This window comes from Conger conger, chromosome 3 (genome assembly GCF_963514075.1).
Source record: "Conger conger chromosome 3, fConCon1.1, whole genome shotgun sequence".
Classification (NCBI taxonomy): Eukaryota; Metazoa; Chordata; class Actinopteri; order Anguilliformes; family Congridae; genus Conger; species Conger conger.
Window position 1 is genome coordinate 37,511,294 of NC_083762.1, and position 22,847 is coordinate 37,534,140.

Sequence of the window (22,847 nt, forward strand, 5' to 3'; positions counted from 1 at the left end):
AGTGGTATGCAGATGAGCATCTCTGAACACACAATGCGTCGAACCTCTAAGTGGAAAGGCTACAGCAGCAGAAGACCAATAAGTCTAATAAATACCTAATAAAGTGCTTGCTGAGTGCACGTATTCATATTCTGATGACTAGTGTATCTGCCTCATCCTTAAGCAGAGCAGGCATTGACAATGCACTTGTGGGTATGTGACCCTCTTGGACAGTGACACACATTATATCCTCAGTCTGGCTCGGTCTGGCCCTGTCCCTCCAGCTTTGCCCTTCTTGCCCCAGTGTCCACTAATTTACATCTGTACCAGCTAAAGCCCTGCTATAGAGGTCACACAGCTCCAGGAGAATGCTACTCCTGAGGCTTGGATACAGCAGCCCCATTTCCCCATCAACACAGTGGGAAGCCAAAAACGCAGGCCCCAGTTAACTCTAAATAGTACCCCACAGCGAAAATGTCAGAAACAAACAGGAAAGGTGAAATGGGACATCCCACCTGACTTAACTTGTATCATAAACTACACCATCCAGCTGCAACATATACTTACATCTCATAATGTATTAGCATATACACTCAGTGAGCACTTTATTAGGTAGACGCAGGCCCCAGTAAGCTTAACTCTAAATAGCACCCAACTGCAAAAATGTAAGAAACAGAAAGGACAAACGTGGAAAGGGGGGTAAGCCAAGGCCCAGAGCGCTCTTTGCATATTTTGATATCTGAAATCAAATTTCAAGGTTTGTATTTTCAGCTCGGTTTTGGCTTGAGTGTCTGGCCTGTAATTTTTTATTCCTTATGGATATAATGGGATTTAAAAGGTACAGTAACAAAACAAGCTCAACTTGAAACTGTTATGAGGCTAAATGACCAGCAATACGCACACTAGATTAGAATCAACACTTCACGACTGAGCAATCTCCATGTTGTCACAAGACAAAAACAATTCTGTTACTTCCATTTGAAAAGCAGCAGACGTAACACATAATCATCTAAAATATGACGTGAAATATTAGCCTAATACATCAAACAACTGTAGGCACTGGAGGAAAATGCTTGTCAAGTTATACATTTCCTGACCAATGTAGTTCTGTAGGCCTCAATTTCAACCAAAACACTGCTTCTTGTGTAACCAAGCTACACATCCATCTCTATGCATCTAAGATCACAAACGTCCAGAAGCGATGTTCCTAGGCCTGAAGAACTTCTCATCAGCAGTCATCTAAACCACAGGTATATGTCCTCAGCATCATATTAAATAATTATGGAGTAACAGTGACCCATGCTAATGGAATTTCCATTCATCCATCCCATTAATTATCTGAACCCGCTTATCCTGAACAGGGTCGCAGGGGAGCTGGAGCCTATCCCAGCATACATTGGGCGAAAGGCAGGAATACACCCTGGACAGGTCGCCAGTCTATCTCAGGGCACACACACCATTCACTCACACACTCATACCTACGGGCAATTTAGACTCTCCAATCAGCCTAACGTGCATGTCTTTGGACTGTGGGAGGAAACCGGAGTACCCGGAGGAAACCCATGCAGACACGGGGAGAACATGCAAACTCCGCACAGAGAGGCCCCGGCCGACGGGGATTCGAACCCAGGACCTCCTTGCTGTGAGGCGGCAGTGCTACCTACTGCACCATCCGTGCCGCCATGGAATTTCCATACCTACTGCAATTCCAAAAGTTATTTTGAAACTGTTTGTAAAATTTCTAACAGTGGCAAAAATCACACCAGGGTGCAAATGAAACTGAGACCACAACGGAGGAGATGTCTCTGACCTTTCGGAATTGAACCTTAGTGATGTTGACCCACCAAACATTGTGCAGCATGAAAGTAATGACATTCAAATGAACCTAGAAACAAACTGAAAAAAGTTCCAAACTCTGAAGGTGACGTCTGGTGAAGTTAGTTTGCTTTTGCTGCAGAAGTCTTGTGGTAATTTACAAAAACACAGTGTCTTCCACAGATAAAATACCCTTTCATTATGTTGTTTTCAATGCAGTTAATTGGAGAAACAACCAGATAGCACAGAGGAAAAGCAAGAATGCAAACAGGATGCAAATATTTTCCAACAAACTTGTCTCACCAACATCCACCGCAGCAAGCAAACAGCATGATTAGAAATTAAATTCTATTCAATTTGATCTTATTTGTACAGCGCTTTTCACAGAAAACTGTCACAAAGATGCTTACAGTAACAGAAGGGGGGGAACATTGAAATGTTTCGTAAAAAAAAAACGCATCACGGACCCAAATAATTTCAAAATAACGGAAAGCTATTGTTTAAGAACATATGTAGGTAGGGTGGGGGGGGTCCAATATGGTTCAACTTTGAGGGCCCCCATCTCCTGAAGGGCTGGTCATTCTGGTCAATTAAACCACATTCTAACACTTTGTCATATAGGTTAACACGTATATTTAAAAAATTCAAATCTAAAAAGGTGAGGTCAGAAAGTGACTGATTTCTGACAGAAACTACATATAGCTGACAAGAATGGCCAGTCTTGGCTGATTGTGGCACTTCATGTGGGAGTGTAGAAGGCTTAACTTGACACCATTGTATACAGTACAGGACCCACTAACACAGAGGAGAGGGTGGGGAACAGGCAAGGGAAGACCAACACTATCAAACCTGAGACAGGATGTGATATAAAAGCAGGAAGAGGAAGCCAATGTAGATACAGTCTTGGCAGACACTGCCCCTCACTCACAAACACGCACACATGTAAACACACCCATGCATTCAAACACAAGGACCATTAAAGAGGAACAGCTATTGGCGCAGTATGATTTGCTTTCCCTGCGGGTGACCAATCAGGCCACTGTCCCTTGTGATCTAATGACCTCTGCCTCCTCCCACAAACATCTGCTCTTGCTGAAACAAGCCACAAAACATTGTGTGCAAGTACACTCTGCATTTTAAACAGTAAAACAGATGCATGTCAGTCATCCGGGTCATGAATGAACCTACACTGACGTCTAAAGTAATGATCTCTAAAGACAGACATAAAAGGCAAAAAAAACACAGGATGATAGCCTCACTCCTAATGGTCTGAAAGTGGGGAATACATTTTTTAAAAAGTCAAGAAAAATAACTATCCATAAAATTGTTTCTGCTCCTGAATTCCCACAACCCTTCCAAGCCCAACAAGAAACTAGGACTGCTGCTATGGTGACATCCAGTCCCAAACCTAATTACCATACAATATAGGTCATTACCGTGTCCTTATAGCCACATTTTAATCTAGCTATATTTTCATATGGCAGGATATTAAAAGGAAGGCTGCTGTAAGTAACGTAAACGTGTGAAGGAAAGACCACCAATTCTCAGCTGACCTTAAGTAATGACATTTAATTTGTTGTGCAGACCAAAAAAAAAAAGATTTAATTAGTCCGTCTAAGGATCTAAGGAAAAAACAAACCTATGATTATCATATACTACATCATATACATCATATACATAATTACTGTAGGCGATAGCTTCAGTAATACAAAATCCACAGAGTTAAAAGTCAAATGCTCTAACCCCTGTACTGCATCCTAGTACACAATATTAACTAAACGCCCCACACATATGCTATCTACATCCTGGAAATAGATCAATTCTAGCATGTAACCCTGTGCAGTTAGAATATTATCACTGCCCTATATTTTTTTATGTTCTATGATACAGATATTTCAAGCATATAGCAGTCCTCCGCCACAAAAAAAACTTGTTGTACATCTAGTATGGAGGAGGATGTTTAAATGTGTACATTCAATTATTATTCAAAAAGACATAGGAAAAGAGAACTTTTGAATTTTTAGTTCAATATAAGCAGGCCTACCTAGGCCTACAATCTTCATCTCATTCATCTAATACTATCTCATTGTTGAAGAAGTGCAAACTAGGCCAAGTATTTTTATGAAGCTAGGCACTTCAAACATTTAGGCTATTTCGAAAACACATTTTTCTGGTCTGTTAAACCGACTGATGAATTTAAACCTTTAATTTCATAATGATTGTTTTATGAAACATAAAATAATAGCCCAACATTTAAACGATTTATCCTGAATGCATACATGCATCTAACCACTGAAATAGATTCAAGCTATAAAAATACACCAAATATAGCAATGGATTCTAATGGTAACAGATCAAATCTTTTATACATTTAAGGAAGAAAAAATATAGCCTACAGACAAATTAAACAGTAGACATGGTCATAGCAGGGATAACCCTCCAGAAAATGATCTCTGCAGCTCTGAAAATGGAGCAGTTAACCCCAATACCCAAACACCACCCCCACCTACTGTACTTCAGTTTAAAATTAGGGTTCAATCTAAAGGCCCGTCTTCTAACCATCTTCCCTTTATCACCACAGAAATAAGAATTAAACATTACGGTTCTATTTCATCTAACCGCAAATAGCTAGGATTTTAAACATTCCACAAAAGTGAGTTTAAGGACAATGGCTGACTCACAATAAGGCATGGATTTACTTCAAGGAAGATCCCACACCACATTCCAGTTTTATCCATCGTACTCCACTTGCTGCTTCCTGTACTGGTTTCCATTACTTAATTGTGAATATTCATGTACTAACATGCTAAGAATGTACTCTGATCCAGAATGCCAGGCAGTCCCAGGTATGTGCATAATTGTGCATAACGACAGCGATTAAACTTAGCAATAAAGATGAATATCAGTTAAAGATAAATAGCCATCAACAGGTCTTCCATTGGTTAGGAACTTCATTAGTAATTGCTTTTATAAAACCAGGTAGCTGCAAAGTGCGTTCACGAGGAGGACACTAACAGATGCGAATAGATTATTCATAAAATCTCTGTCTATTAAGGATTGAATGGAGGCAGAATAAATTTGGATCAAGTTTAGAATGCATGCTGTGAAAATCTGAACAGTATTCCCTCATGCTATTGAGACAGAGAGCACAATATTAAATATGAATACCAATCATGCTTGAAATCTAACCAGGCAAGTACCCAACCCGCAACAGATATACAGTGCAGTGCGTAAGTTATTGGACAATGGAACAATGTCTGTTCTTTTGGCTGTGTACTCCGGGGCATTGGATTTGAAATGCTGCGATCATCTCAAGTGAACCATGTAGGAATTACATAACTAATTACATCCCTTATAACAGACGCTTCTGTACACTTCAGAATGAATTCTGCTACTGCTGTCAGCAGTTACAATACCAATGTAGGCAAGTGAGCCAGCACCTGTTGCAGCCTTACAACACCCCTACCACCATATTTCACAAATAAGAGGGGGGCGCTTTAGTTCTTGGGCATGTCCTTTTAGCCTCCACACTTTGCTCTTGTCGTCACTCTGATACAAGTTAATCTTGGTCTCACCTGACCACAAGACATTTTTCCAGAACTAATTTTTGCAGTAGGTAATTTACTTAGGTACTTTGCAAGCTCTAACCAAGTGCTTTGCATTATGCAGTGTAGTCTCTGTAGTTCTGTTTGTGAAGTCTTCTTTGCATTGTAGTCACAGACATATCCACAACTGTCCCCTGAAGAGTATTGCTGATCAGTTGGACAGGTGTTTGGGGGTCTTTCTTCATTATGGTGAGAATTATTCATAAATCTACTGTAGAGCTTATTTCTCAGCCTCCTAATGGCTTCCTTGACTGTCATTGGCACAACAAATGCCAATAACAGTCTCCAAAGGCAATCAAAAGCCTAGAATAGAAACGACTAGAAATGGAATGCCCGTATACCTGCATTAAGGACGGTGATTGACAACACTTGACTACTCAGAAAAAGCTGAAACGCCAACTGTCCGATTACTTTTGGTCCCCAAAAATGGGGGGACTATGCATAAAAAGAGATGACAGTCAGCACTTTAATCTAATACTCATTGTTTCACTCCGTTACAAATTTGCTGCAGTGCAGAGCCAAAAGAAAAAAACTGAAATTGTACAACTGTCCAAATACTTACAGACTGCAATGTACCTGCTAACCAAATTCACATTTTTGATTATGTGTCCATCTTAGAAAATCCTGACAGATGTTTTAATGTTTTCTCTGGGACCTATGAACTGACCATTGGTCAATATTGCCCCAATGCCCTAAAGACTGTGAAAGACCTAAGAAATTGAACGTACTGTACAATGCAATCGCATTCCATACTAGTGAGATGTCATCATCTATTTCAGTCTATACTTCCAATTTAGAGCAGATGTTTTAAAGAGGTCACATTTCACCTTTAAAACACAGGCAACAAAGCAAGATTTTTGGCAAACTTCCCTTTTCTAGCACTGGCTTGTGGAATAATGTTTTTCTAATGTTTAATCAACGTCTGGCCTATCTTATCACTGTCAGCAATTCACAATTAGACTAACTTTGCTGTCTGTATTGTTTTAATTCAAGAGCACTGCAATCGACTACGCAAAACATAAACTGCAACATGTAAATTAGTCACCTGTCCTTTGTTGCCATGCAAGATAAATGCAAATAGTTGCATTTCATTTTCTAATCAAAATGTTCAAGCTTACTCTTGAGAACATTTCCCACCTACAGTCATTTTAATAAAGCACAAAATATGGAACACACCAAACTGAAACAGGCAACAGAGGCCTAATTTAATTTTTAGAAATGCTAGCTTCTTAATCCAACTGATACACTTTGTCTTAACTGACATTATAAAGTATTCCACACAAAAATACGCGGGTAATATTACATAGGCCAACACATACATTTTCACTGGTAAATCCAAACTAAACTTGGACTAGCCTAACAATTCTGCCATGGCCTGTCTATTTGTATATATGACCATATAAGACATGAAGTACGGTATGATTTCATTTCCGTGCTCAAGAGAAATTGATATTATAAAATAGACTTTGGCCTATGACGGAGCTGATATGTCTGTGGCAGAAAATTGCGCTTCTCCAACGGACTACTTTGCAAGTGTCAGTTAAACTGACTAATATCACGTTGGTGTGTTTTGCAAAAATTTGCGAGATATAAGCCCCACTGTTCCTAAACAAAGCTGTTTGGCCACTTCCAAAACTGTCACAATTTTCATTAACAGCTTTTGCGGTTTGTAAATTTGTTCCAAGGTCAGATGAGATTAAACCATATACTGTCAGCAAAACAGTACTTCCACAATTCATATCAGGATCAAGCAATGGGTCACTGTATTTATGTTTGTATTACAGCCTGAACAAATGTGTTTACAGCCATATGACTTGGTTTGTGGCTCTGAGGACATTTGTAGATGCCGTCCACAAAACATTCACCACAAACACTGAGTCACTGTTTGCCCATTTCATGGCAATGCACTGCCATTCAGAAGCTGTTTCTTTCTGGAAAGGACATAATGGAATTAAATGGCCAGAGCATGCATGTCTGTAAAGTACATTTTCACAGCCAGGAACAAAGCAGCACATGACTATTTCCATATTGCCTTCTTTGATTTTCTGGTTAGACTCTGATATCACGCTCAGTTATGGTACCTATCCATAGCTGTCCCTATAGCCTCACATCAGAAGGGGTACTGCACACGATGAAAGAACCACAGGATGAAATATCCCGAACAATGTACCTCTAAGGTTACAATATTAGTCTGCATCTAGTTCTTATTTATTAATATTTTTATTTATTTTTTATTTATCAGAAGCAAAGCTAGCTATACATACAACAAAACTTGTTGAGCCGACCAACTCAGTTTAATAAGACAGCTCCAATCCAATCCGCCCTGCCATCGTATTATCAGATACAAAATGCTCCATGTCCAGCTATGAACAACAACTGTAACACCAGTGTTCGTCAGGAAGTTGCAAGGTTTACAAGATCAGTCAGTCCACTTCAGCTCAATGCACTCAGCCTATATTAGACTAATCTCGGATGTTTGGAGCTAGTTAGAAGGCTACTGAAGCAAGTCGAAGACAACATCCAAACCCTCCAGCAAACATCCAATAATACGAATAGTTACTAAAGCAGTCAAGCTTGATAATTTATCAATAAGGCAGGTTCCACGGACTGCCACTGTGCGCGGTCTCTTTTATAATTTGTTCTTAATTGTTATTAAAAAAACAATGCTCGCAATAACAATATTTAAATCAGCCTCTTTGAAAAGAGATATCACAAGCTCCATTACGGACATAATAGTGTGATACAAGATAAGACAAGATACTACAGGAGTGCTGGTTTGTGATCTCCTGGCCTGTTTCACTTGCTGTACAGAAACCACTGCAAGACTTCCAAGCTTACCTTCAGAAAGCTCCAACTCTAGTTCTGCCAGCTTCTCTCGTACCTCTGCGGGCAGGGTCATCGCTGTTGCCGGAGTAGGTTCCATCATCATCATCAGTAATCCAGCTGAATTCCTCTCAGCCATGATCTCCGGGTTCAGTCCGACTCAAGTTGGTCCGCTCCAGTCTATGTTCTGTAAGTAAGCGAGTCCTGGGTGGTGGTTACTGCACACTGAGCTAGGACAGCTTTCAAACTGCTTGCCGATGTTCCTGTGTTTCCGATCGGATTATGGCATTGAGCAATCTCTACGTTTTTCTCCAGACAGCCAACTCGGGCTTCTCTCGCGCATACGCTTTCTTTCTTTATTCCAATAATTTGGCCATATTGACCCCATGTAAAAATGCGAAGTACTCATTACAGTCACGGTACCATCTCCTACTTTACCTTACCGCTCCGCCATTGCAGCCAGCTGCAGCAAGAGCAATGCTGAGAGGTGCGCGTGCACATCGTACCGCGCGTGGCTGGTAGGGCAGCGAGCACTTGCCTACCTGTGGACTGGTACCGATCAGAGCCTACTGTAGCCTATGTTAATGCGCAGCATGTAAATAGCCTCAGTATTAAGATTAGCCCTACTAGTAGTAATCTGTATTGTCTTAGTGTAAATGTATTTCACCAGGGAAAATAGGCTAAATAGCCTACACTATTTCGAAACATTAATGACGTTGCCTAAAACTGGAACAAAAACAAACAAACAGACGAGTTAAATTACTTTTGTCTTTGTGATAATGTTGTTGTAGGCTATATAGGTATTAATATGGAATTTATCACCTCATGTTAGCCTCAATAAACCATGGAGCTCGTGTTATTTGTTGACTGAGCGACTGCTATCGTTTGGAGAGGTCCCCTAACACCAAAGCAAACACAGCAATAGCAGGCATTTGTAATGACTAATGTAATGTAATGACCACCACTAACGTTATATTGCTGTATTTCCAAAGCATGTCAGTTTCAACAGTATCCTTTTTATTTTGATTGCATTACCAAACAATTGTGTTTTGCTGCCATCTACAGCAAAAGAAAAATAGTGTCTTGAAAAAGTGAAATACTGTATGAGACTTTCACATACATTCTAAAGCTTGACTAGCACATGCTAGAACTTTAACCACATTAACAAGTATTAACAAGTATTATTGCAAACAATAATACCGGAAGAACGGCTTACAGATAAGAGTGTCAAACAACAAACTCACTGAAAGTAAAAGCTATAGTACCTGTATTGTGGCTCAGAAGCAGAACAGGAATTATGCAATAGTTTATGTGTCTGTAATTGCTGAATACCTGACCACTGCTAATGCTATATATCCATGGACTAAATGCAACATAATTGTTTTGATTGCATAAGCGACAATTATATTTTCCTGCCATCTACTGCAAAAGTTTTCAAAATGATATTGAATAAGTTTAATTTCAGAATATTTTCTTGAGAGTGGCAACACAAATTATTTGCAATATGCTTCACTCCCACTAAGGGTCCCAGACAGTGCATTGTTCTTTCAAGGGATCCAGAATTCCTGGCTACTGCCCCTGGCTAAGAGACACTATTCGTTTGGGAATGGCGGTCATTCAGAAATGTTCCTAACTTGAAAGGGAAGACAAAATACAATACACCAGTTCTCATCAGAATGATTTAATGAAATGGTTACTTGGTTATATTTTAAAACAAGTTATAATTGTGTATAAAAAAATCAATAGTTTTGTTAGTAAAAAAAATTCACAGTTGAAGCTATAAGCAGGACTGTGAATTGGTTGCCTTCATACAAATATGATGTGAAAGATGAGCTGCCACGCAATTTTAGGATGAGTTTAATGCGTTTCATATATACACTCACCGAGTACTTTATTAGGAACATTTTTACTTCAGGACTTCTGCAAGCAGAAATGCCTTGTTAATGAGAGACATCAGAGAATGGCCAGACTGGTCAAAGCTGACAGGAAGGTGACAGTAACGCAAATAGCTACACATTACAACAGCGGTATGCAGAAGAGCATCTCAGGACACACAACACATCATAACTCTAAGCAGATAGACTTATTTTTTAGACTTCTATTGCTGTAGCCTAATACCTAATAGAGTGCTCGGTGAGTGTATATATGAATCTGTTTAGTGTTGTTCTGTGTAAGTTCTCTGGTGCTTTGTAAAATGAACAAAGTATAAACAAACATAAATAATGTCTTCAAAAATAATAATGAATAATAATAAAATAAAATAGAATAATAATAAAAACGTGGATTAGAAAAGTATGATTCAATTGTTTCTCCTTCATTACAACATACTAATAAACATTTTCCATCACCATAAGTAATTCCTTTATTATTAGAACAGCACTTCCTCTTTCATCATATGAACAGTGTTTTCCTCAGGGTGTGCTGCAGGCTGATGGTGTATCTCTCCCCTGGGCTGCTGTGGTTGTGCTCATATATGACAGCATTCACCTCGGTGTGCACGTCCAAAATGTTGAGGTTCCTGCAAAGGAACACATGACATCAGAGACATAAGCAATGTTCTCAAAGGCCAGCCCTGAAAAAGAAACCCAATATGGCTGCAGCCAAGCTAGTTTTCATCACAGTTTCTGAGTGTCTGAGAGTGCAAGATCATGTAACTTCATTTATGTAAACCTCGCTACCAAAGTATGAATCAGATTCATATACTGTAGCTAACATCTCTATTTAAATCATAAAGCATATGATTACAATCCTAACATGGTCACATGAACTTAAAATATACTTGTGGGAAGTTCCTGGGGGTTGCTGTAAAAGCTGTTGCTGCACCTGGGGACAAAACAGTAATATGTTCTAGTGTCTTTGTAGCTCTTGATGCAGTAGACCAGCGTGACTCAACTCCACGTCCTGCGGGCCACAGTATCTGCGGTTATTTGCTCCTATCGTGTGCTACACCACCTGATTTCACTCATTATTTTACCGGATAATAATGGTTCAGATAATAAGCTTGTTGGCAAAATCGGGTGATGTAGCGCACGGTTGAAGCAAATGCAGACTGCGGCCCGCAGGACGTGGAGTTGAGTAGCACTGCCGTAGACTCTGACAGCATTTAAACTATCTGCAATTTAACCATTCCTATGGTAACATCAAGAGGTGTCAAAGAAAAATGTTTGCGAGTTTGTTTAATTTCTGGAAAATTCTATTCTAGTCTCTTTCTTCCATTTTTAACACTTGCAGTGTATTATACTACTGTTATTTTGTTTTAAAACTTCCTAAAACATTGTAGTTCCACTTTTACGGTAAACAAGAAAGCGATGGATGCCTTTATGATCTTGCTTCAGAACTAAATTGTGTCGTTTTTCAACGCCATGTATGATCAGTTTATAGCTCTTAATAAAACTGATTTTCACACAAAAAGAGATGTTGCAGAGCATAGCAAAGTATAACTATTGTCACCAGTTACGGTCACTATTTTCCAAATCACATTTCTCGCCTGCTTTTCAGTGATTCATCAGAATGGGAATTGTAGAGCTTAGTTACCCTCACAGACATCGATGTTGATAAATCAGTTACCACTTAATGAGGATTGATACTGTAGCAATGCTCCCACACTGATGCTGCATTTAGTGTTAGAACCACAGACGTGTAAGCAGGAGCTACTTTCAGTGGTAACTGAAACGCCATATACTTTTTTATCTGTGGGAAGTAGCCTACACATAAAAAGTGTGGTTATATTACCTGCACATAAAAGATAAATAGATGGATTTTCATAATGAACAAACTGGTTTGCAATAGGGACAGGTGAATGAAAAAAAAGATTTTGGGTAAAATTGAGTAAGATCTTCTCGCCTTGTCCCAACAACTCTCCCAGTGTTATTGCAGTGCTGTTTATTTGTGCAAATAATTTGTAATTGACAGGTCTGGAAGAATTCTGGTCAAATCCTGGAGTCCAGAGAGAGAGACAGGTGTGTAGACTTGCTTGGGGTGAGAAACCTTAACAGCCCACATGGAATTTGTGTACTGGTTGAAAGAAATGTGGATTATTTTGGAGCGTACTGGGGTTGTAATATGCTATCCGCAAATAATTTTAAAGGCTTTAGCCATGTTCAGTAATTATCATAAACAGTACCGATGAACCCACAGACATGCCGTCATGGTTTTCTTAATGTACATGTACTTCTGCCTAAGTTATTTTGCAGATTTCCCTCCCCCATTGATTAGCTTATTGAGAACTGCATATCATTTGGGTTCATCCTTGCTTTTCTAGTGTTGCTATTTTGTTACTCAAAAAAGCAGTGGTCAAATCATGGATTACATCTATCTCTCGTCCCCTGCTGACAGACAAATCCCCCTTGCCGCTGACCCCCATACAAGACTTTAGTTGAACCTTTTCATTGTAAAGGTTCATCTACTGTTGTGTCTTGTGCTTGTATGCATATAGTAAATTGTACACTGTGAATCTGTCTGTGTGCAGTGTACCTGGCAGATACTGGTGCACTTGTTTGCTCAGACTTTTTTGTTTGATATTTTGTCCATGTTACTTAAGGAAAACAAATATTTTTTTGAGGTCAAGTGTTTGTGCTAATGGGGGACCCCACACGAATAATTATTATAAAGTAATCTTACATTTCTGGCCTACTTTATAAAAACGAGTGACCCTACACACATCGCGTATTATTCAAAACAAAATGGTGGAACATCACCTTCCCTGGCCTTTGAGCAGAGCTGCACTCAAGGCCCGCAGGTAGGCAGATTTGTGCCTGGGCTGCCCCAGCTGCCACTCCTCCGTCGAGCAGAGGCTCCAGAGAACGTCGGCGTCGGTGGGGATGCTCTCCACGACGCAGGCGGGTGATGGCCCGTCCGTCTCCAAGTCATCATCCCAGTACTCGCAGTGGACCTGGAGCACGGGGACCGTGTAGCTCTGGACGAAGAACAGTTTGGGCTTGCCCGCCAGCCCCAGGCAGGCCTCCGTGGAGAAGAGGCGTCGGACGGTGTCGAAGCCCAGCCCCCGGCCACCCAGGTCCGTGGCCAGCAGGTGGGTGGAGGTGCCCCGGCTGAGGACGCAGCAGACAAAGGCGTCGTGCCCCTGGAGGTCCCCTCTGCGGGACACATCCGTCAAGGTGGAGTGGACCTCGTCCGCTGTAGGCCACTTGCAGAGGATTACCCTGAAGTGTAATTGGATGAAGGTCTGTTCGAGCATGTCTGTGGAAATGTGAGGAAACTTCAAATTTAGTATGATTGTTTTGGAGATTTCAGAGGCAGTAAACAATCATTCTTAAAGAATTAATTTTGACCCAGCATGAGTAACACTTTGTATTTTTGTTGACTGCATCTTGATTTGATTGGAAGCTTTGCCTGCTTTAGTTTTAGTTGTAGAGTCTGGCTCAAGGTCACAGGGACCTTGTATTTAAACCTGCAGTACTTGGTGGTCGAACACGCCAACCGGAATTTTGCTCTCCTGGCTGAGTAATAATAATAATAATAATAATAATAATAAATATTATGTCATTTAGCTGACACTTTTATCCAAAGCATCTTACAGTTGATTAGACTAAAAGGGACAATCCCCCCTGGACCAATAAGGGCCCAACAGACACACCAACCTTCCGGGTACCTTCGCCACTAGGCCAGAGGCTGCCACAAACAGGTACACCAAACACACCTCTGCTGCCCAAGCACGATTCCTGACCATCGCTGGGAGATGGTGAGTGAACACCTGAGGTGCGGTCGGCGAAGGCACTTACCACCATCACTGCCTATGCAGTCAATAATTACACACATGCCTCGAGGCTGCGCCCCCATCCTGTACACCTCCACCGAGCTCTGCAACACAAAGGGACAGAGTGCCGTGAGCAGGGGAAGCCCCCCAGTGAGGTCATCCAAGTGCCATCAAAAGCTATGTGGAATCAGAGACTCCTGACATTAATGTACTACCCGTCTACCCACAGAGACTCTGATGCTAATGTTCAAAAAAGGCTATCAGTGCTACTGCAGGCCATCTCTAATATTTCTGCTGTGACTCCTGCATAACTCTACCACCGAGAGAGAGAGACTCCTGACTGTACTTGTGTTTGCACTGAGGCTATCAATATGCCTGCCGAGATGTGTGTTTGTGTTGAGATACCTGCTTCTACCGCACCACCAGTGTTCCTACACAGTGGGGCAAAGTGGGACACACAGCCACCAGGTCCACTCAAGCCTACACCAGAGTTCAGGGGCAGAGTTCATCACAGTTTCACTTCTCCTTAAACCACAAAGGTCGAAACTGGTTGGGTGAAGTTCGTAATTAGTTGCTTTATCAGTTTGATTACATGAATATTAGAAAAGTCGTGATGAGACACTACTGTTTTTCAGTTACAGGGTTTGATCACGTGAGGTGAAGACTACTGTAATGAGGTTGCCTCTTTTAGGATTGACGAAACCAGCAACTTCACAGAACAGGTTGCTGCCACCAAGAAAATTCACTATGAAGCAGAGAATCTTTAAAAAGAGGTTTGTACATCACCTGAACATAGTGCCATCCTGTTTCAGGTACTGAAAAATGTATGTTCTCTGGAGCTGAAATTAACAGAAATATTTAATCAGTAAAGACATTAAAAAAAAGAGTTTCTACTGATCCAATACACAGCATGGAAGGAAAGGGTGAGTGAGAACTTACCATGTGCTTTGGGCATGCACTGACGCATGGTTTGGTGACCAGGGGAGACGCACAGTGCCCTAGAAGACTACGGGACACAGCACAACCTAGACTGACTGACTGAACAGAAACCAGGACCAGGTGCAGCAGTGTGGCATAGTGACTATCCCAAGCCAAACCAATACACTGCAGGCTTCAGGCCTGGCATGGCATTTCAGTAAGTAGATGCATGTATACAGTGGACATACTTTATACATAAGATGTATAAATATGCTATGCGTAAGTTAAGTTGTGTACATATTGGTCTGTTTAGCCACCAGGTAATGTAATTATGGCAATTTGAATATGCCGTAAGTGGCTTATATACAGAAAGAGAAGATACGGAGGCATCACAGCTAGTGGTTAACTCACCATGCCTTTGGGAAACTGCTGGTTTCCAATTGGTCTGTGTACACTAATGCTTGCTTGAGATGCCGAACCTGAAACAGAGACAGTCTTTTTGTCCAAAAGAAAGAAAGTCATACAAAGATATCTTACAACAAAGCTTGTGTTTTGTTTAGTCTAGTTATAGTTTTGTTTATTTGTGCAATCATAAGTACATACGTCAAAAACATGATAAATAAATGAATCATTTATATGTAGTTTGTTGGAAAAACTCAGAAGACCACCTTAAATAAAGGTAAAAAATAACTTTGCACAAAGATATTAAGAATGTGTTAACAAGTGGCAATAATGTAGCAGAAAAATATTTAAAGTGTCTATCCATAATTTTTTTGTGGGTCACCGGTGATCACACCATCAGAGTTCCATTCAAAATGAAGCCATTTACTAGGAGCACATGAAGTTATTTTTTCCTTTGAGGATAATCCAGCGGTAGTGTATCTGGACAAAGAATACTGCTTAGAGGCAACCAACAAAGTTAGGAAAGGTTCATTAGATCTGGGCTTCATTCCCTGCTGGCTAATAGCTATTTTTCCATAGCTTTTTGAAGAGATTTTTTTTCTACTGAACTGAGCACATTTGTCATGTTAGTTTCCAGTATATAAAATGGATATAAATGCATACATTTTTACAGTTTTAAAGTTTTTTTTAATCGTTCCCTCCACTTTAAAAAAAATGCCCTATCATATAGTGAGCTCCATAATGTTTGGGACAAAGACAAATTCTGTACTTCACAATTTTATGTGGCTAAAGTGCGCATTCTCAGCTTTTACTATTTTCATTTTTATAAATAGGTATATTTGATATTCCAAGAAACCACTTCATGTGCCACTTAATCGGTAGGCTTACACAGACCAACCAGCAGGGGGCATTAGAGAGCAATGAAGCCCAGATCCAGTCCAGCCCTAACCTTGGGGAATGCTACCACCAATTATGTCTCCCTGTGAGTCTACCAGCCACGGTCAGGTGGAGATTATTTTGGAGTGTATCCAGTTTTGTTCTTAGTCAGCAGTTAAACAAAAACCATGTGAGTTCTAAAGGCTGAGCAAAAGCAAAGCCATGCCTTACTGAGAACTAAGTCTGCTTGTCAATTGAGCAATCAGACTAGGCCAGAGTAGTGTTCCCTATCCTGAACCCTCACCTCCAGCCCGGTGCCGCTGAACCTTCTTAGCCAGATCAATCCTACGGACACTGCGTAGCCACGATTCCATCGGCTCCAAATTCTCACACGACACCTTTCCCAGCTTCTCCAACTCAACAACAATGTCCAGGAAACTCTGCAAAATAGGTCAGACCAGGGCTGTTCAATCTTTTCCGAAAAGGAGTGTGTGACTTCAGTTTGCTCCAATGGGAGCATGAATGTGTGGCCACAACATTAGTCATTGTGTCTGCAGGCACTATTCTGAAGGCAAAATACCCAGTACTAGATAGATGTACCTAATAAAGTGTATGTATTGGTTTGTGAACACACAAGCATTCAGACATAATTTTGCCAGTAGTATTGCACCATAAATGTAGGTATCTACTAATAACAATTTATCGATTAATTCTCAAAATCATGCCACAATATATTCTTGTTTTATGTTTGATTTTCATTATAAAGGCTTCTTGTAGTTCTTACCGTAGATTTCTCCATTTTTCCTCTGGACAGAGTTCCACTGAGCAGGAATATGAGGGAGTCCAGGTCGTCTTTACCCAGTGCTTCACTTAATTCAGCCATCAACACTCTGGAATCATTATCGATATGTGAGAAATCACAAAACATACATTTCCTCCCCCACAAAGAAAATATTTGCATTTCATTTAATTTGCTCTCTGTGTACTGCCAAAACTGTATTTTCCAAGTGCGTTATCTCACACTGTAAGGTACAAGTGTCTTTCAGTGTGAAACCACCTAGTTTATTTAACTAGACTATATTTTGACTGAACTTCACTTCTACTCATCTCAGTATGTATTAGTAAACTGCTGAACTGTGAAAAGTCTGGATTAGGACTGCCCATACACAGATTCTACCTGGACATAGCAGTGAGACGGTTACCTGTATTCCGAAACATGGCATCCGTTTCCCAAGATACTCTCAACTTCTTTCGGATTGGTCCGTAGAATTTTCTTTAAAATATCGTAGCGCCTTATCCTGAACATGAGCTCTGGCAGAAACCTGTGATCTGCTTCACTGCGGTTCATCACGGACCTCAACAACGCTCTCACATCGTCCACACCTTTATCAGTATCAAGATTACCGCACAGGTAAAATAGCCTCTTGCACTCATCTGAGGTCAGTTCCTCTGCGATTTCATTTATAACAGATAACTGTCCGTCGGCCATTGGAAGGTATTCCTCTTCTTCAAATTGAGTCTGTAACTGTGAGATTATCCAGACTTCTCTTCCATTTCATATCTTCACTTTGTGCATGTTATGTGGTTTATGTGTTAAATGTGGTCACTATAACTATAACTATATTACATAAGTGAGAAACAAGGAAATAAAAAGAGAAGCAAAAACTATGTTTTTATGCGGTATTCACAAAATACCTTGAGATCACATTTCAATTTGTACAGAGGGCATAATCTCTTCTTCAGCATAACATCGGAAGTACTTGGACATATCTGAAAGAAAAAAAATCTTAAATTGATGCAAATTTATTTACTACCGGTATCTCTATTTCAGGAAATTCACCAGTAACTATTAAAATCTGGCTTCATTCTTTGACCACACCCCTTTCAAACAACTGTGTTACGCTCACCTGATCCATCATGTTTAAATCAGTCCCTGGTTAGAGGGTAGGAAGGAAAACCAGCAGTAGGCGAGTATCCCAGACATATTATAGCGCACGGCAAATGTAGATTAAAATGATAACTTATTGAAATGAGACGTCCAAACTCAGTAAACGAACAGATGGGTTTATACGAAAGGGTCAAAATTATATTTTGTTGTTCTTACAGCTCATGTGACAAACTATAACATTCATTAACCACTGCGTTTGAATTGCAGATTCATTTACCCGACTTTGCCAAGGTCAAAAGCAAGGCTGGGTGTTAAAAATGTAGCGCTATCTTTGAAATGTATTTATTTAATAACTAACTACCGTTAATTAGGGGACCAATGGCTGCAGCTGTCCCTAAAAATGCGATTTAATTCGAGGAGAAATACCCTCTGGCATACAAATAGATAGCCATATAGCCTACACTGTTCGTTTCAGTAGGCCTATTCAGGATGCACTATAGTCTTTTTTAAACCATGAAGTGATAAATGTAGCATTAAGCTAGTTCAAGCCAATGAACATCGGAACACTGTCCTTAGAAAATAATAAATAGAAAAATAAATGTGTATCTAAAGAGACATTTCAAGGGGAATACCCAGGTACAAAGAGATAATCCCGTAATTTGTTTTACGCTGTTACGGAAGTACAAAAATGAAACCAGCTCAGATAATGACTTCAAATTGCGTTAGTTCGTTGAAGTGCTGCGCCAAATCATGAATGAAACGGGCTATTTGCATTGGGTGGTGTGTATTTCAATAAAATACTAACGGAAACATACCATATTCGCTTTTCGATGCCTCCACCCACGTAGAACATACCCCTGAAAACTCTACGACGAACCGAAACTTAACTTCCGTGCGTCATAACCACAATACCAACAGAACTTGGGGGTGTGTCCTAAGTTTACGGTGAAATTTTTGCTCTTTGAGAGTAAAGTTATTTTCATAATTTATAAATAAAATATCCCAAATGCAACAAATCTAAGTGAGAACGCAATAATCAAGTTATTCTAGCTGAAGTACAATTGCTAAAGTTAGTAAATAAAGCAAAATGTAAGTAGTGTACTCTGATGTCCTTTAGTGTCTCCAATTCTATCCAAATGGCTAAATTTGGCATTGATGTAAGTCATAAAATAATCATGCATTGTGTAATTCTTTTCACTCAAGAAACTCAAAGTTGCATCATTTTCTGTTTGTTTTTTTATTTTTTATTTTTTACTTTTGAACTCAAAGTATTGAAATTGAACTCAAAATGAAACCTTGTTTGTAAGTTTTCCTATAATAAGAGAAACACACTCTTAAGAAGATGTGTCCATAGACACGCTGGGTTGTCCAATATAGGTCAACTTTGGTTGGACATTCAGGTTAATCAAACCACATTCTAACACTCTTTCATATTTGTTAACTTGTATGAAAAAAGCATCTGAATCTAAAAGGGTGAGGTCAGAAAGTGATTTACTTCTGGTGGAACGCCCCAACAATAAACAGCAGAACCAAAACAAAAGGGTTTCAGGCAGTGAGGCACCATTACAAATAGGGCGCCTTAGCATTTAATAATAATTAGATCATGTTTCCACCCTTCACTTGTGCCTCTGTAACTCTGTTAAATGTCTCCATGCAAGACCATGCATGTATAATTTATAGGTGTTATATGTGTTAAACAGTGGTGTTTTTGGGGGCATTCTGTGTCGGTTGTTCATTTAAGTCATTGATTGGCTAAAGAATCCACAAAGCTTTTTTTGAAGGCATGATTAACACCAAATCACAAAAAACAATAGTCACCACGGCCACTTGGACATTTAGTTTGACACCTCTGCCCAACAATGTCAACATGATAGGATTTGCAGGTATAATGACAAACAAGAACAAGTGACGAGTAAGTAATTTTATTACTAAATGATGACAAACGTTTCTACTGATCAGGCATTTAGATCCTGACTTGGATATAATGTGATGAATTCCACCTTCTTCACATAGTAGGATGGAACAGACTTAAAACATTACAGCCCAGGAAGAAGATGGTAGGATGCCCCTTTTCTTTCCAGTCCCTCTGACTGTTAAACCAGTCAAACCAGTGCTTCAGTGCTCTGACTTCTTTCCAGAGGTCAGGGCATACTCCACCCCGAGGGCCACGACAAATGCAGCAAATCCGTATTTGAACCCCTTCAGGAAGATACTGCTGAAGGTAACAGGTTTGCTAAAGCCACCCATGTATCGCCAGGCTTCATTCCTACAGAGAAAATTCAGAAATATATATATATATATATATATATATATATATATATATATGCATATTGGTAGCTTATGACGCAACTAAGCTGAAAATAATTTGTCACAACATTGATCTGATGGTGATGTCTTGTGATCCAGCGCTACTCAACTCCACGTCCTACGGGCCACACTGTCTGCAGCCATTTGCTTCAGCCGTGCCCTACACCTGCTGATTTGATTAATTAGCTTATTATCTGAACCAAGCAAGCAAAATGATGAGTGAAATCAGGTGGTGTAGTGCACAGTAGGAGCGAATACCTGCAGATACTGCGGCCCATAGGATGAGGAGTTGAGTAGCACTGGTTTAACCTAACGGAATTTACTCCCTGTAAACTTTTTTAATGTATATTCAAAATAAAAACTGAGAGACTTTTACATTTCTTTTTTTTTTTTTATGAAAAAAAAACAAGACCTTGGTGGTATTATCACAAAGCAGGATTATGGATTTAGCTGGCTAAATTCACTGATTACAATCCGGAACACTTCCAAAACTGGAACATGGACTGAAGTGAAAACAACGGCTCTGAAAATCCGGCTTCCTGATATACTCCCCTAATTCAAATATGTAATTGTTTTGGATTCAAATACTTTTCTGTGCTCGATTGATCTTGCCTAGTGCAATTGAGCCAACCACGAGGGCCAGAAAGCAGGGTTTGCACTGTTTTTTCACAGGTTCCAGTACAGCAGAAAAGCTCAGTAAAAATTAGAAACGTTTTGGAATCCCAGGTCTGATTGTAACAAAGGCAGCAATTACATTTTATCAGGATATAGCTAAATAATAAATCGTAGGCATTAAAATGTTTAAAACACAAAAAAAGGGAAGGTTAAAAAGTTACCTTAACCAGGGGTCCTTCAGTCCCCTACGCGCCAGTCTCTCCTGCGTGAATTCAAGTGGGGTGCCCTCTACCTTCCACTGCCTGTAGTCTGGCAATACCGTTTTACCAGGCCCATGATCGCCACCCATACCTTGACTAATCGAGAACAACCAATGCATAAATTAATGTTACATGTACACTGTAAGTAGATATCACCATACATCTCGTAAAATGTATTAGTAATTGCTCATTGGTATAATTTAAGCAAACACACTGTAACTTGCTTAAAGTACAGTAAAGGACATATTAAATGTAACGTTATCCTTCGTGAAATGATCCCGCTAACTAACAACTTATACCTAGGGAGCTAAACTAGAATAGATAGTTACGTTACCATGAGCTCGGTCAGCTCTCCAACATAAAACAGAGGTTTGTATATGGTAGTCACTACACTTGAGAGTAACGTATTAGTATCCTCAATGAGAGAAGATTTGAATCTCAAGCAAAGCTCTCTGCTGGTGCACCTGGATGGAGGGCAGGCTGATGTTAGCGTTAGGGCGGATCAATTTAATATCCTGTCTTTTGGGGAAAGCAAACCTTAACTTAAAACGTAACGTTAGTGTCTTGTGATGAATTCGTCAGTTAGGATTGCCTACAAACAGTCAAACGCTACCAACGCACAACTGAATTCAAGAATGATTCAGAGGAAAAAAACTAACGAGACCAAAACAACACCCACCACACAACATAAGCACTATTATGAACAAAACTTTACAACTTCGATAGCTATAAGCGAGCTACAATACTTAAAATGACTCTGCTAAAGTGTTAGCTAGCTAGAAACATGACAGCTAAACCAGCTAGCTAGCCCAGGTTAACGTTTTTAACTATCGTTGTCCATACTGAACAATTTATCAACTGACTAGCTATATTAAATTTAGAGAATAATTATATTCATGTTGATTAGGGGAACAAATATTATTTACGTTTCAAGCTATCTAATATTACCTCAGGTTAGTAATGTTGTCTTTATGACCTCTATCAGGAAACACTCGACAGCCCTTCTTCCAGAGTACGGCAGTTCGGAAAGACCAAACGCAAAGGCGTTTTCTTTTACGCTTTTATCTCAAGCAAATACCACGACAGAAATGTATCAATTCATGTAAAATGTATACCGTGTGTGTGTGTGTATATATATATATATATATATATATATATATATATATATATATATATGTTATACCGTATACTGTGCAAAAGTCTTAAGCACCTGTATAACATTCTGTACAGATAATATTCTTTCAAAAATAATTCAATGAAAGGTCCTAAATAAACATACTATACATTTTACACTACATTTTAGTAATTTGGCAGAATAGTTCATATTTTTTGTGACCACCTGTTGGCATTAAAACTGCATCACTTCTCTGAGATATAGAACTGCAGGACAGCGTTGGCTAAGACAATCAGCAGGGAGGTTGTTCCAAGCATGTTGGAGAACTTGCCACAGTTCTTCAGCAGACTTTGGTTAGCCCCTTGCTTCTGATCTCAGACAGCCTTGATCAAGTCTTTGTGTAGAAAGTACTCAATTGCTTACAGTAATATGTAACTTTTAAAAATTAAATACACAAATGTCTCTGTAAAATTAAATCTTTTGGAAAATGAATATTGGGAAATCTCAAATGTGTTCTTTTATACTAACACAC

The 22,847-nt window shown here is 39.7% G+C and overlaps 3 protein-coding genes across 8 annotated transcripts in view; all 3 read right to left on the reverse strand.

Moving 5' to 3' along the window:
• The window catches only part of LOC133123822 (disco-interacting protein 2 homolog A-like), a 98,593-nt gene extending 89,897 nt beyond the window's left edge, over nt 1-8,696 (reverse strand). For all 3 annotated transcript variants that reach the window (XM_061234432.1, XM_061234433.1, XM_061234431.1), the window contains exon 1: nt 8,238-8,696. In XM_061234432.1, coding sequence (XP_061090416.1) covers nt 8,238-8,361 — 124 coding nt within the window. In that variant the 5' untranslated portion in view covers nt 8,362-8,696. The remainder of the gene's footprint in view (nt 1-8,237) is intronic.
• A 1,191-nt stretch (nt 8,697-9,887) lies between these two features.
• On the reverse strand, nt 9,888-18,945 carry LOC133124688 (CASP8 and FADD-like apoptosis regulator). Of its 3 annotated transcripts, none has more exons than XM_061236099.1 (10): nt 18,835-18,945; nt 17,334-17,901; nt 16,916-17,021; nt 16,436-16,571; nt 15,265-15,332; nt 14,875-14,941; nt 14,722-14,774; nt 13,961-14,039; nt 12,920-13,418; nt 9,888-10,740 (listed from the first exon to the last, which is right to left on the reverse strand). In XM_061236099.1, exons 2-10 carry the CDS (start codon nt 17,618-17,620, stop codon nt 10,614-10,616), a joined length of 1,422 nt encoding a protein of 473 aa, XP_061092083.1. In that variant the 5' UTR covers nt 17,621-17,901; nt 18,835-18,945; the 3' UTR covers nt 9,888-10,613. The 3 variants fall into 3 exon arrangements, with proteins under 3 accessions (XP_061092083.1, XP_061092085.1, XP_061092084.1); XM_061236101.1 differs by having other exon boundaries at nt 9,888-11,045; XM_061236100.1 differs by lacking the exon at nt 18,835-18,945 and adding an exon at nt 18,039-18,090.
• Nucleotides 18,946-19,925: 980 nt separating this feature from the next.
• ndufb3 (NADH:ubiquinone oxidoreductase subunit B3) lies at nt 19,926-22,289 on the reverse strand. Of its 2 annotated transcripts, none has more exons than XM_061236043.1 (3): nt 22,150-22,289; nt 21,163-21,297; nt 19,926-20,285 (listed from the first exon to the last, which is right to left on the reverse strand). In XM_061236043.1, exons 2-3 carry the CDS (start codon nt 21,288-21,290, stop codon nt 20,135-20,137), a joined length of 279 nt encoding a protein of 92 aa, XP_061092027.1. In that variant the 5' UTR covers nt 21,291-21,297; nt 22,150-22,289; the 3' UTR covers nt 19,926-20,134. The 2 variants fall into 2 exon arrangements, with proteins under 2 accessions (XP_061092027.1, XP_061092028.1); XM_061236044.1 differs by lacking the exon at nt 22,150-22,289 and adding an exon at nt 21,536-22,025.
• Between the last annotated feature and the right edge of the window lie 558 nt (nt 22,290-22,847).